This window comes from Rhea pennata, chromosome 12, assembly GCF_028389875.1.
Source record: "Rhea pennata isolate bPtePen1 chromosome 12, bPtePen1.pri, whole genome shotgun sequence".
Lineage (NCBI taxonomy): Eukaryota > Metazoa > Chordata > Aves > Rheiformes > Rheidae > Rhea > Rhea pennata.
In genome coordinates this window covers 1,611,493-1,626,439 of record NC_084674.1, presented here as the reverse complement: position 1 = coordinate 1,626,439, position 14,947 = coordinate 1,611,493, and the positions used below count along the sequence as shown (strand labels likewise).

The 14,947-nt window shown below is 37.0% G+C and overlaps 1 protein-coding gene across 11 annotated transcripts in view; it reads left to right on the top strand.

Moving 5' to 3' along the window:
• The window catches only part of GRM7 (glutamate metabotropic receptor 7), a 342,940-nt gene that overhangs the window by 162,415 nt on the left and 165,578 nt on the right, over positions 1–14,947 (top strand). For all 11 annotated transcript variants that reach the window (XM_062585576.1, XM_062585583.1, XM_062585585.1 and 8 more), the window contains 2 exons: positions 10,452–10,593; positions 11,400–11,554. In XM_062585576.1, coding sequence (XP_062441560.1) covers positions 10,452–10,593; positions 11,400–11,554 — 297 coding nt within the window. The remainder of the gene's footprint in view (positions 1–10,451; positions 10,594–11,399; positions 11,555–14,947) is intronic.

The window sequence follows — 14,947 nt, the reverse complement described above, 5'->3', positions numbered from 1 at the left end:
AGGCAGTTAAGATGTTTTTTAGACTTTCTTCTTCCAAGTTCTGGTGTGCTTTGCAACTGCTGCCACACAAATGGCTTAATTTGGCTGTCTGACTTAAAGCTGCCTGTGAGCTGAAGCATTGTGTGATACAGCCCAATCTACTTCGATGGTATGCGAGTGGGATTCCCATGAAAAAAGTCTAATGATAACCATTTATAATGCTTGTGCTGTTAGGGCATGCTCCGCTCTGAATGGATCTTTATGTTGTTACTCTACTGTACTAGACCTTTTATTGCAGCAAGGTTAGTTACTTCATTGCATAGGACCAATCATGAGGTTGGAGTCACAATTTCTTCACAGCAGTTCTGACTTCTCTGTTTGTTTTGCAGAGCAGGATTGGGAACCATAGAAAAAAGTCTGCTCTCTACAGAAGTTGCTAAAGCTACTGGAGGCATCTCAGGAGAGGGGTATGTGGGGCTTCTTATATACGTGTGTGGTTTGAACAGGCTCGTGTCCACCAGCCTGGCTTTTTTCCTTTTCACTGGCTGAAAGAATCCAGTGTCTTTTGCTAATGCTGCTAATGAAAAAAATATATTTTTTTTCTATTTAGAACAAAAGAAAGGAAAGGTTCTCTGGTACGACAGTGTATCTGAACTCTATAGGAAAGAAGCAAAATATGTATTTTTGAAGTGTTTTGATAATGAACTTATAGAATATAATTGTTTAACAGTGATTTTATAATGGCAGCTCTAGTGCTTTTTAGGCCATGGACTTCTAAACGGATAGATACTGTGGAATTCTTGTTCTCATGCTCCCTTTTTGCTCTGTTATGCTGTGGTGCAGGGCTTGGTGCTGACATTTGCAGTCAGTACAGTTTCAAGTAATTTTGTATTACTTGATACAAATATAATACAAATATAATGCCCTGTGATTCAAGAGACTGAAGTTTGTAAAAATGTGAGGAGATGTTTTTGCCTTCTTTTTTTCACATTTTACAAAGATTACTCTGTTTTTGCTAGTTTATTTTTCTGTTTTTTTATATTCACAAAAATATCTTTTGTATAATCAGAGATCAAACTAAACTTATCTGAATGTCTCAGTATAAGATTTCATAGCGAAATACTTTTTGAGGCAAATAAGGATCTGACATATGTAGCCTTATAGTAAAGGGGAAGACTGGAAAGCCTGCATCCTATAATGTCAGGGAAAGCATGATTTAGTTCACTGTTTCTGACTGTAAATTAGCAAACTGAAGTCTTCCTATAAGCCGTTCTGCTAGAAGTAACAGGAGGAAACTAAGAAGCAGATGTCATGTCATTTCATTTTTGTTTTTTTGCAAGTGGTCTTTTTCAATTTACCTCTGTTAGCCTGATAATCTTGTTTTTCTCACTAGACTCAAGCTTCTGATCACCATTTGCCACTCATTTTTTCATTTAGCTTCAGTAGTGTTATATTTTGTTCCAAGTTGAATAGCAGTTGTCTTTATTAAAAATAAGAAAATGAACAGAAATTCCTGACAAATAAGAATTTTGGGGGAAAGTGTGATTTCATGCTTTCTAAATATATTTTTGAATTGAAACCAAATTAATTCTCTAGTTTTGGTTGGAAAGAACATGGCAGAGAACACAAGCAAGGGCTGTTGGTTGGAGTCACATTCCATTAATCTCAGTTGCTTAGGTATCTCAGTGTCTATGCTGGAGAGTTCAGATCCACTGTCATAGCAGAGAACCATTTACTTTCTGTGTATGGTAGGTTTGATCTCTTTTTTGGCACTGTTTATTATGACTGAAAAGCAGTATCATCTACTTCAGTTTGGGATGGAAGAACTCCCTGGGAAGTGTGTAGAGAGAGTGCTGCAGAATATCAGTAGGTGATGGTTAGGTCAGGATGCTGAGAAGCCTGGAATATACATTCAGTGCCTCTCCAGCAAAGGAGAGACCTGATCTTGAGTCTCACATGATCACTAGGTAAGAGGGAGAAACAAGAATCTTCTGTTTCGTGAGTGGAGCTTCTCAGTTCCTTCCTTGTACAAGTCCCAAACAATGACTCTCTCCATTTCAAATTAGATTGATTAATTTGTTTCAGGGAAAATGATTTGTTTGGCCTTCTTATAAGAGGAAAAAAAAACAGTTTGATCCATAGCTTTTCAGTTTTGCAACCAAATAAAAGAATCAGGTATTCGTACAGCTCTAATTGCCAACAGCCTGAGCAATGCTTTAAGATTAACTTTCCTCACTTAATTAATTAAAACTCCTCCAGCAGATTGTGAGAAAGCAGTGGCCATCATATGGATCACAGTGAAACTAAAGAAGGTTCTTTTTGCACAAGAAAGGACATTTCTCATCAAAGTCTGCTAGATTGAGTCTCATTAGTGACTTAATAGTGTTCAGAAGAATATTTCACTGGAAGAGAAATTTAAGGGAAAAATTGTGCTAAATGTCTCCAAATAAGGTCTCTATCTTTTAGTACTCTTTTTAAGGATGTCTTGAGAAATGCTTATTCAGTAACTTTTGTTTTCTTCTAGTAGTGTTAGAGGTATTGTCTGCCTCTGCTAGCCTCAAATCTATGGGATTAGGGCACATCTCTTTCTTAACCGTCAACACGCACTGGAGTAGGTCATATGGCTTGCATGTATGCTTGGCTGCCTCGTGATGTAGCTCCACAGATGGGTAGGAGACGCCATCTGTAGACAGCTCGGCTGGCTGCGGACAGCCTTTAGCAGAGTTTTGGAGCATAGCTCAGTCGTATCACTGGCCCTACGCTATACTGTCACTGGCATGGTGCCATTAACACTGACACAGGAGCTGTGAAATAGGCTGCTGTCATGAGTGCTATGTACTGCCAGGTGTCAGGGATTGTGGATTAATCATGTGCAGGCCCAGGCTATGAGTTGGCCAGCTCTGTTTGCTAGCCAGATACGTGGCCAGGCTTTTAAATGCTGTCCAAGTACAGCCAGGATTGTTCCACTTTGCAGTGCAGCCTATCACCTACCTTTAGCCTTACAAGCACAGATTGAATTTAAAAATTCCCTTTCATAGTAATAATTGTTTGTCTGCATCCATTCAACCTTCCAGGTTGTTAGAATAGGCTGGAGCTGACAGGCCTGTCCCATAGGGGCACCCGGGACTCAACATCCAGCATTTGAGATGTTTTCTCTTACACAGGCACTTTCCATTACTTCCTGGCAGAAACTTCAGATCAGATGCCAGTTTTGGAAGAGCTGTCCCACAGTTGCCCTTTGAATAGGGATTCCCATCCCACATTTGTGATAGCTGGTTAGTTAGAATTTGTGTTGGCAGGGCTAAAAGACAAATGATTGCTCATCCTCTCAGCTTTGCCCCTGAGTGTGTCTCTAAGGACTACAAGCACGTACTGGTGAGGGAAGTGCATGAGGGTTCCTTTTGTCCTTCCACTTAGATGACATGAGCTCCAGTGGTTGACTGTGAGGGTACACAAGATGCCTGTGATGTTCTAGCAAGTCCAATAATCACAGTGAATCCAGTATCTTAGGTATGAAAACACCTAGAGTAGAGAGCATGGGGACAAGCACCTTTAAAAGCCTCAGCTTTTTAAAGGGCTTACATCTGAACATTTGGAACAAATGATAATGAGGAAAGTTGGGAATGAACAAATTATGTAATTTTTTTCATTTGGTGTATATATAATATATTTATTGAGGTCAGATCTGACTTGAAAAATACTTAATTACATTTAGTATCTCTTTGAATAACAGAAAAAAAGCATCTACAACTTGAATGACAACTGATCAGTCACCCAATCAGTTTAAGCTGACGTTTCACCTGTGCTATTGAAATATTGCTCCCTCTGGGCCCTTCCCTCTCCTCCTGTTCACACTTGAGAGCTGATCAGTGGCTTGTAATGTGGGGAATTCTAATGACTGGAATAATTCAAAACAATTGGGTCAGTCTGCCAAAGTGTTCCAAACCAGAAAAACTAGAAGGTATAAAACCAAGTAATTTCAAGTTATTGTTTGAAGAAATGGTTTGCTGTGTTGTCTTATCCTTTTCATAGAATATTGTGCTGTTTTAATGGGTTACTTTTTGGACAAAGGCACATCTGGAAAGACTGAACCTATCAGGTCTGTTCCTTGTGTTGCATTCACAAACTTTGTTGTTGCAAAAATGTTTGCTAGCAGAGGAGAAGGATTAGAAAGATTTCAGTGTTAGACATTATAAATATCCTAGAAGAGAAAAGATACTGTTTAAAGAGTAGAATGGCGTGGAATTGACTTCTTTAGTCATTATTGTTGTGATCACTTTTCATGTAATTATTTCTATGAATTTCTTGAACTCTATCTTTAAAAGTAGTTAAGTATTTGCCCCTTTTGCTCTCCCACTCCTGTTTTCCCGACATAAGCAGAAGTATTTTAAGAACTCAGTCATAAGAAACTCAAACTAGCCAACTTCTGGAACTCAAGAATTTCTGAGGAGTGAAGGAGAATAGAGCTTTTCTACTCCTGAGGTCTAGTTACGCTGTTTTTTTCGAAGACCATTGTGATTGTTCTAATAAAATTTGGAAGGGCACTAATAACGTTAATCACTGTCCATTTTTTTGAGTGACTTCATAAACTATCTTAATATCTAAGACAGTGTATCACTTTAAGCAAAGAGTACGAGCCCTTGTAGATAACAGTGAAAGACCAGAGAAGATCCATTTATATAAATTTCCTGAATATACAGAAAACTGGAAATGATTTTCTGAAGATCATTTTTACAAGTATTGTATCTAGCTGTTGAGAGGATAGGCACATAGAGCAAAGATGAAACCACTAACCTAGCCTTCCTTTTAATGCAAAGACTTTTGACAAGTGTAGCTAGCTGCTTGTTCTCATGAGGAATAGAGCCATTCAGAGCCATTTTGTTGGCCACCAGCATGTGCCAACATTTGTGGAAATAATCAGAAGCCAGATTCAGTCCTGGTCACCTTAGCTCTGTATTTGGTTAATGGATGATGTTTTTTGACAACAAGTTTTGCCAACATCTCTAGAGAAAAAAAGAAATATGCATTAATTTTATTAACTAGAGCTATTCTCCAGGCTGATGTTTGTATAATTCCTACTGACATTGCTGAGAGACTCAATATGCATTAAAGGAAGAATGAATTATGTCTTTTAAATGTTTCCATGAAGTTTTCCATTTTGTATTTTGACAATGTCATTAGTGCTAGAAAGAACCAGTCTTAATGATGCAGCTGCTTGCTTATGTACAGAGAGAAGGGGGCCATGTTTGAGCTCTGAGAACACTACATTTCTCTTTCTCCAAGAATACTGGAAAAGCAGGCATCAGCTGCCTGGCTTGCAAATCCTGTGTGTTAGGCAGAACAAGGTAAAGATGCATGTTGTGTGCTTACAGAATTGCTTGAGTGCTGTATCTCAAAAAATTCTGTAGTTCAAATCTCTTATGTGTCCCCTATATCCTTCATCTTTGTAATAGACTTTGTATTTTGTTTTAGAATTTCAATTATTTACCTGCTCTCTTCATTCACTAGAGAGAAATAATGTAAAAAACAATGGGAATCTCTCTGTAACCAATTGATAAAAACCATAGTACTTTTAGTGAAAGCAACCCACAAGATGACTCAGAAGTTCCCTGATGCCGCTTCGTTTACACGCTGTGAGGGCTGTTGGCATGCAGAAAGGTGCAGCAGAATCAGCTTGATGCAAGAGCTCAAAGACTCTCCATTATTTGCTGTAGCAGTTTGTAGCTGCTTAGAGCGTTTGCCAGTTCTCCAGTCAGTCGAGAGTAATATATTTCTGCAGAAGTCCTATGACAAAATCCTTAATTTGCAAGTTTCACATTTTTTACTGCTTAATTCTCTTGGAGCTTTTTACTTCAGGAGCAGTATGAATTAACTTGACAGTTTAAGTAACTGTGCACGTGTATTTCTTCCTGTAATAAGAATGCAAGATGAGAACATGAGAGTTAAACTTATTCTATGTTTGTCATCTAGACAATATATGCCCAGTTGCTTGGGTGTCTGTTATTGTTAAGAAATGAAAAATGACACGTGCCTGTGCCTGTAATGAGATCCTCCTTAGAGGCTGAAACACTTTTTTAACAAGTTTATAGGCTTGAATGTAAACAAACTTGTGATTGATACACATCTGGTGACTGGGATCTATCACCATAACTTATCTGTAAGAGCTTGTAGTCTATCACAAGCTTGTAGTCTATCACACGCTTGTAGTCTGTCACATGGTGTGGACTTGAACAAAACTAAAGCAGACAGAGAAAATGATACACATTGACTCTTTCGCTGACTGAGAGCAAATATTAATCATTTTGTAATACTGTCACTTTCTTGGAAGAAACACCAGTGATTTGAAATCTGAATATCCACCAACACATCTGAATTGTATCATCTGAGTCATGGTCCCATTGCATTTTACTCTACCTTTTTTTTTTTTTTTTTTAACCCGATATGCTCTATATTGCCCTAGCTGCTTCTATTCCAAATGCTGCTTCAGAGATTGCTTTCCTAATGCTGAACTTGTCCTTTGACTAGCTCTCATCTTCTCAAACTTAAAAAGTGTTTTCATTCAGGGGTCTTCACAGTCTAGCCTCTCCCTGCCTTGTGTCCACTCAGCTCTTGAGAAATTCACTCCTCTCCAGTCAACCATTTGTGTTGAGTCAGCAAGTAGTTTCCTCCCACATGCTAAATTTTCAATTAAAAAAACAATTTCCTGCTTCCTGCTTTCCCCTAAGTGACGCTCATGCTTTGGATAGGCTTCCCCTGAAAATCTACAGAATCTTCATTTTTCTCATACAGATCTTTTCTCCAGGTTCCACTTGCTGTTGAGCCTTCAGAAAAAATGGCAGCTGTATAGATGCTGTTTTATTGAAGCTGTTGATGCTACGATAATGTATTTGTGGTTTAGCCATTGATATTTGCCACTTATAATTCTTGCATACCTTTAACAGAGATGGCATATGGGTTAATAACATATGTGTCAGCTACTCCATTTGGGAAAGCTGTGTCGCTACCTCTGGCTATAAGAACAATTCTTCATTTACCTTGAATAGTCACATTAGCACAGTATCTGTGGCACAAAAAGGAACAGAAATATGGACCCCCAAATCCAAGCTTTTTTTTTTTTTTTTTTTTTTCCCCCTCTATCCTGTTCCCTGGGTCCTCTTTTCCTTTAATAAGTTCTGGGAAATTACATGAGTTTGACTTGTACATTGCAATAGAGATTTTTTTTTACTCACTATTGAGAAGGTCTGGCCACAACTGTGTCTTTGTCTGAGGATGTTCAGTACAGCTCTAATCATCAACTATAATAAGATTTTTGAATCTTTTATCCAGGCAATAGAGATTGCCTGATCCACATGATAGATATATTTGTTGTCAGGATAGGTTGCTAAAATAGGTTGCCTTCCTAAATATTTTTTTTCAAGCGCTTATAAATTATGGCATACATGATTTATTAAATACTGATATTTTAAAACTGTTTTACCATGACAATATATCATCTGCCCTAGTTTTGTTTTTTTTGTTTTCCCTAGATACAAGCATTCTTTAATGCAAATATACTCTTAACTATAGAAGTATTACTGCCATGAGTGTCAGGTCTCAGGTCCCATTGCTTCTGTTTCTCTGTGTTCATTCCTTGTAATAATCTGCAGATTACACCACCATTTGTATTTTCTCTATACTGGAGCTTTGATATCTAGGAAAATACAATTGTAAGCATTCTATTTCCTGATTTCAATGTTCTTAAAGTTAGTTTCTAGTATAGTTTTTTGAAATCACAAGATGTTCAGGAACATTGCTCTGGGTCCCTATTGGCTGTTTTCTTGTCTTTGGAATTGCTTCTCTGACCCTCTCAGGAGGGAAACCCACTTTTTGGGAGTAAGAGTAATGATGGATTGCAAAGGGTGTTTACAGTAGCTTCAGAAGTGTCTAAATAATCATTCCATTCAGCATGCAAAAACTCTTTGATCTTGACACTGCAAAATATATCTTCTCCTGTCCTCTGTGTCAACATGGGAGCTTCTTGAAAGGATACTGTAGCAGGAACATGTATATTTTCAAGTGACAAATCTGGCCCTTTGCAATAGTCTGCTCTTTTTTTCCTTTTCTCTCAATGAATTCTCCCAAGTTCCCAAGCCTTTATTTAACAAGAGAAATAGGAGTCTCTCACGGGAAATTCAAAGTAGCTTAGCTTGGCTTGATGGAGTGCCAAAGAGGGCAGTGGTACTTTAAAGTAGCCACTAATAACTTTAAATTCTCCTTAGGCATGCCAAGACAGAGAGATTTTTCATCCTGAGGAGCAAAAGGAAAGAGAGACTGGTCTTCAGACTGAAAGCATTCAGTGGCAAATAGAGACATATAAATTGTTTTCCCCTCTATTTTCTGTTGGTGCCTCTCTGCCGATAGATGCCCTTGTCTTTGGGGGGCTGTGATCAGGGGCTCAAAACCAGAGCTGGCTGGGGGGAGGGGGGTCCTGTGCTTTTACCCAAAGGATAATCTGCACCAAACGTGGTGCTTCAGAGAAGTTAGAATCAGTAAGGTTGGAAGGGACCTCTGGGGATCATCTAGTCCAACCTCTCCACTCAGCAGGGTCACCTAGAGCCTGTTAGACAGGGTTACATCCAGGCGGGCCTTGAAGATCTCCAGAGAAGGAGACTCCACAACCTCTCTGGGCAACCTGTTCCCGTGCTCAGAGTTGGATAACTCTGTTCATGAATTGGAGTTGATTTCTAATTTTGACTGGGCAAAATAACGTGATATAACATTTAAACACATTAGCAATGGGTCTTTGTTCATTTTGAAATGAAGTTTCTGTTTAAAAATCATTATTTTCAAAGAAAAAGGTTGGAAAAGATTATAATAATTGCAAAGCAAAATGAAACACTTATGTGAGTCAGAGAAAATCTTGGGGATCATTTTTCTGTTTTATCTTTCCTCAGCCTTTCCTTTTCTCCGATACATTTTTTTTCCCGCAGAAACTATTCTTTCCTCCCCAGAGTTTTTGGATCACCTAGCACCAATAGACCTGACCTGCTACCAGGCAACCTCTGCGTCAGCTTCTCTGCATCTGAAATAAGGAATAATGATACTGACCTACTTTGTAAAGTGCTTAGAGATCTGTTGATGGGACGTGCAATAGGAGAGTGATCTTTTGCAATTTTAAAGCCATACAGTTGTTCTTTACAAATGTTCAGTGGTTTTCTTCTAGGTGTTCATATATCTGTTTTGCTGTATTTTAGGAAGATAGCTGTCCTTTGACAGATTGCAAGCAGATAGACTGCTGATGGTATATACACTGTCTTCTCTAGAAATCATTTACCATAAGCTCTAGAAATCCTTTACCACAGAATACATTTTCTGTTTCCTCGTTTCACTGTAATTTTTCATCTGTATTTTTAAAGCCTATCTATGAATATGTCCTTTGCCATGCTTTTAATTAACTCATCCCCACTGCTGTTTTTATTGGCATCTCTAATTTTTTAATTAACACACTGTGCAGTATACTGAAGGAAGGAAGAAGTTAGTATCTAAGATGCTGTAAAAGATAAGAGTTTGTTGCTGAGAAGCAAAATAAAAAGTCACAAGTGTGTCTTCATCTTCCTACAGTGACAAGGAGAAAGTCACTGATGATGCAATTTTCTTTAAAAAATTTTCTTTTTTCCTAAAGCAGACTAAATGTATGTTTGATACATAATATGCAAAATACGTTAAAACTGCATAATTCTGTGGTATGGATGTGTTTATCACTATTGCTGTATTAATACTACTTTTTCAATTTTACCTGTGTACTTGTGAGAAGTATAGTTCACAGACATTTACTTTATCTTGAGGTCTCAGCTGCTTGGGCAGCTTCACCCCTTTCCAAGATGGGCACTTGAATGAGTCAGGATTTTCATGAACAATCTTTACTTTGCAGATATTTCAGTTTCGACTCCTATGCTGTTCCTGTTTCAGATATGTTGTTCCTGTTTCAGTGGAAACATCAAAAAGAATCCCAGATTTTCACCAAAATAGTTTGTCTAATGTGTTGTCCATATTTTTTGCCTTTCGTTTTTTTGGGGTTTTTTTGGTCTTTTTTTTTCCAGTCAGTTTAAACTTGTTCAGTTTTTATCCCTCTGCTATCTGTTTTGTTTGTTTTGCTTTTCTATGATGTTATTTTTGCCCATCTGTTTAATTCATGACCCTACCCAGCCATGCTTATTGTATGTATCCTGATGAGTGATCTGTGCTTCCCAAAAGGAAAACTAATTGTGAGGATGCCTCAAGAGGCCTAGCATGAGTGATCTATGCTTCTCAAAAGGAAAACCAATTGTAAGAATGCCTTAAGAGGCCTAGCATGAAGACTAACTGCTCCGTAAGGATGGTAATCAGATTTGAGAGTTTTCTTCCTCCTAGGCTTCCCTTCCAGTCCATATTTATTTCCCACTGTTTTTCCTTTGCTCATTATTTACAGACTTCTTTTCTTGTTTCTTCAACAGGTGGGCTCTGCATTGCTCAGTCCCTGAAAATCCCACAGGATCGCAAAGACAAAACCATCGACTTTGATAAAATTATCAAGCAGCTTCTAGAAACTCCTAATGCCCGGGCCATCATTATTTTTGCCAATGATGAGGACATAAAGTAAGGATGACTAAGAGAATTAATTTATTTGTGCTTGGTAGCTATGCAGAAAAAGAGAAAGCAAGTAAGAATAAAAATAAAAACATGGAAATATCTGTTGGTAAAAATGTTGTGGGAACATGGAGTTTACACCTTGTCACAGCAGCAGGAAAAGGGAGTACTGAGCAAGATCTGAACAATTTTCCCGTGACTACAAACAACGTCATAAGATCAGTCATACATTTGATGACAGACCTGACCTTACCTCTCAACGAGACATTATGCCCCTCTATTCATACTAGTAATACTATGTATTGTTTATTAATACAGGCAGTTTTATGGCAAATAATCATTACTAGTGATAAAATGGCATGGATGCTCAAGGTTAAACCATACAAATCGGATACCGTTTGCTCTTAAGATAATATAAATAATATCTTAGAACAGTGTGACTCTCATTTTTACTTGTTACATCTTCTCTGAGTATAACTTATAGATTAGCTTAAAGTTTCAGTTTGTGTATCCATGTGTGGCTCAGTTTTATACAGAACAACGCTAACAAGAAGTTAGGATAAAATGTCAGTAAAGTCAATGACACCATTTTAAGTTTTAGTGAAATCAGGATTTAATTCTTAGTATACTAAGTGAATCAAACAAAAGTGCCAATCTGTGCTGCATGGATCACGACACTATCTATTGCGAAGCTGCTGCTAGTTACAGGAATATGCCATTTCTGTTCATTTTGCAGGCTTGCAACACACTATTTTTACTAAGCAATTAAATGCTTCAATTAAATTCATTTATGAACAAAATGTTCTTTTTCACAGGCAGATCCTTGCAGCTGCTAAAAGGGCAGATCAAGTTGGTCATTTTCTATGGGTGGGGTCCGACACTTGGGGCTCCAAAGTGAGTCCGTTAATTCAGCAAGAAGATGTTGCTGAAGGAGCAATCACCATTCTGCCTAAGAGAGCAACCATAGAGGGTAAGAGCTCTTTTTGATTGTCTTTCTGTCATAACTTCGCACCTTTTTTTCCCTGTTTTATGAAACTACAGTGGTACAAAATTGATTGCCCATGTATTTTGTCATATCTTACGTGAATACATATGTATAGACATAGTAAGATACAATGAATATCAAATAAATTAAATTAGTCTTCATCCCCTGAGATTTTCCTAATGTATTCCTGATCTGAAAGTTGTATGTTGTTTCCACAGTTGAAAACCTACTAGCAGTTATTTATTAAAAGCATGATTTCAGAGCTTATATTACAGTTTGCTAATAGCACAAGGCCCTTGCCACCAGAAACCCAAATAAAATGATATTAATGTATAATATATGTATGTTTATCGGAAGGATGGGAAGAAAAAATTTATTGCAATTTACATGTCACTTCTTATTCAGTGGATTTGTTCCCTACTAAGGAAGCAAAAATTCATTTTCAGATGAGTAGTGTCCCTATATTTAAATTCAGTTTAATTTATATTTCATTCAGATCAAGCACCACATATATTTATATGTATTACTCATATCATTTATAATACATATATTTGTACATACACACATATATAAAAATTTAGGGACACTTTTTCTTTATCTAATTTCTTCCTTTTTCAGCATTTCTTTTTTTTTCTGAAGTCTTCTTTTTCTGATCCTTCTTCAGTTTGTTATCCCCTTTGTCTGCTTAGATACTTAACAATACAAACGGCTTTCTCTGGGGCAAACCAAACCTACTGATTAGAATCTGTGTTTTCCTTTAATATGAGAAGAAAAATTCTTTATAAGGGAGACAAAAGTGATGAAAAGCATCTCCTCTGCCTGTATATGGCTTTCTGTTCCTCTTCTATCAGGCAGAGTCTCCACAGAGTCTTTGGAAAGTGTTTCACACATTAAAATAAGCTCTGGTATCTTCACTCACAGGAAGACCAAATATTTGCATTTCTTTTTACTGTGTCTTTACTACTGCCTTGTTAATTATTCTCAGATCTATAGTATGCTTCATCCTTTTATATTTTTGAAATTGTGGAAGCATTTTTGCATGTTACTTTTCCATAATGGCATAAAGTTGGTAGACTTTCATACTATCTGTTTCTGTCCTTGAGAGTTTCTGACCTAGAAACTAAAGGCCTGCCAGGAATACAAACACACACATTTTCCAAGTTTACTTGTTTAAGAATACATTCCTTCTATGTTACACATAAAACACATTAAACTAATGGGAAATATGTAATTTCCTTTTGGAAACAATAAGTGACGATTACAGAATGGAGGGATTCAGGTATAGAAGGTCTGTTAACAGATTCGAGCATCAGCAAATTCAGAGGATCTACAAAGAAAAAATGTTTCTATTTAAGCTCGCGAAGAACTTCTTCAGAATATGGAATTAGGCAATTACCTGAAAGTTGGTTAGCTGCATTTTGTACTTGTAGTTATGTAGATTCCATGACTACTTGAGTTTTGTGATACTTAAATTATATTTTGTCTGTGCATATGTTTGTGATCATTCTTCAAGAACTGGTTCTGTATGGGCAGATACCTATTCTGAGATCCATTGAGTTGGGTCTTATTTTCCGAAAGGAGAAAACACTCAGAAAAAAAAAAAAAAAAAAAAGTACTTGGTTTAAAGGACAGGCAAAGCAAAAATGTTTTAGAATAACAGTTACAATGTCAATAGCAAATGCTCCCTGAATGCTTTGTGACTACTCAGAAAGGTTCAGGGTGGTTCTTACCTTTTTCAATCCCATTCATCCATCCCTAATTACCATCTGTATTTGCCATCTGCTTAGTCCTATTAGGAGGAAGAGTAAAGAGATGGCTAAGAGCACAGAGCAAATTCCTGTTCCCACACAGTAATTTTCATATTGACCTTCACAGACAGAATTCTTAGTGCTATCCTAGTAACTGTTTCTATTTGTAGGAAGTGTTTTTCCAAACTACACATTTCTCCTGTTAGATGGATTCCATTTCTAGTTCATCCATTATGAGAAATATTCAGTGAAATCTGTTACTTACAGGAAGTAATCAATCCTTAGATATTAGCGTTTTCTTGCTTAGTGAAGCTATTATCTGTTTGGATTGTCGGTCTTTCTTTCATTTAGGCTACTGTATTTTATTTTGTTTTTTTTTTTTCCTGTTGTAATTTCATTTGGCTATGAATCCAAGAGAACTGGAAACAGACATTTTAATGTCATTCTTTTATCAGGCAGCAATGAACATTTGCTTTCTAAAATTTAGTAATGCATTTCTTTTGATGAATACATAAAGTAAATGAAATAAGAGGCCTTGATTTTTCCCTATAAATTGATGGAAACAAACTAAATTAGCAAAATGGAACTGTATTTGCCCTAAAGAAACATATCTCGAGCAGTATCATAGTCTGGCGCAGTCTCCTCTTTATGTAGTGCTCTGCAACAAGGCTCTAGTCTGCCGCTGCAGCTCATAGGCTCCAAGAAAATGGTTAAGCACCAACTTAATTCCCACTGAGTCTGGTAAGACGTAAGCATTGAACTAAAATATCTGCTTCTGTAAGGATGGATACTCTTATTTTGCTCCTCCAGAGCATCTTAATTTTATTTCTTGTTTTTTATCACTATGTTAAGTAGTACTTAGAATAAGTTTCCTAACAAACCTGTTTGGAAACACAGAGCTCTGTAGCTTCTATTCTTTTGCTAGTGTTGCTGATGATAGAAAAATACGATACCTTAATCTTAAATATGTGATTCTGCTAGCCTCTTCTCATACTTCAGGGGGAAAATCCTAGTCTAATAAGCCAGAAGGTGTTAAATTTCATTGAAGATTAATGTGCTAGAGTATTATAAGTATATAGTACCTTTTGAATTATCAAACATTTAAAGTCTGTAAATCTACTGTTTAGATAAATCATAAACTGAAACAAAAAATACAGGAAAAAACATTTCAAATAACACTGCTACAAATCATAGCTCTTCTGTTCTAAACACAGGCTTTAAATGCAAATGTGTTGGTATATTCACAGTTGTCTACACATACATGACTTAAAGTGCATTCCCTGTTTTTATAGCAGTGGGTGTCCTAGTAGCTTGTGACTCCACAGGAAGTTTAAAGCATTCAATTTTTTTTGTAGAATCAGGCTCCAGATATGCGGTTACTTGTCTTGATGCTGGATGTCACTCTTGGGACAAAATTTTCTTTGCATTAGTCCCATGGGGTGATTTGGGAAGTCATTACATGAATCCAATTCATTCATCTTAAATCAATCTTAATGTAACCCGATTGTGTCTGATGTAATTATGCTGGATATAGTTGCATCTTATTTGCATAATTGCAGTAGACAGTGAGCCAGAGGAAGTGTGCACTTAAATAGTAATCACTTCATAAAAACTTGTGTTGGAAACAGGC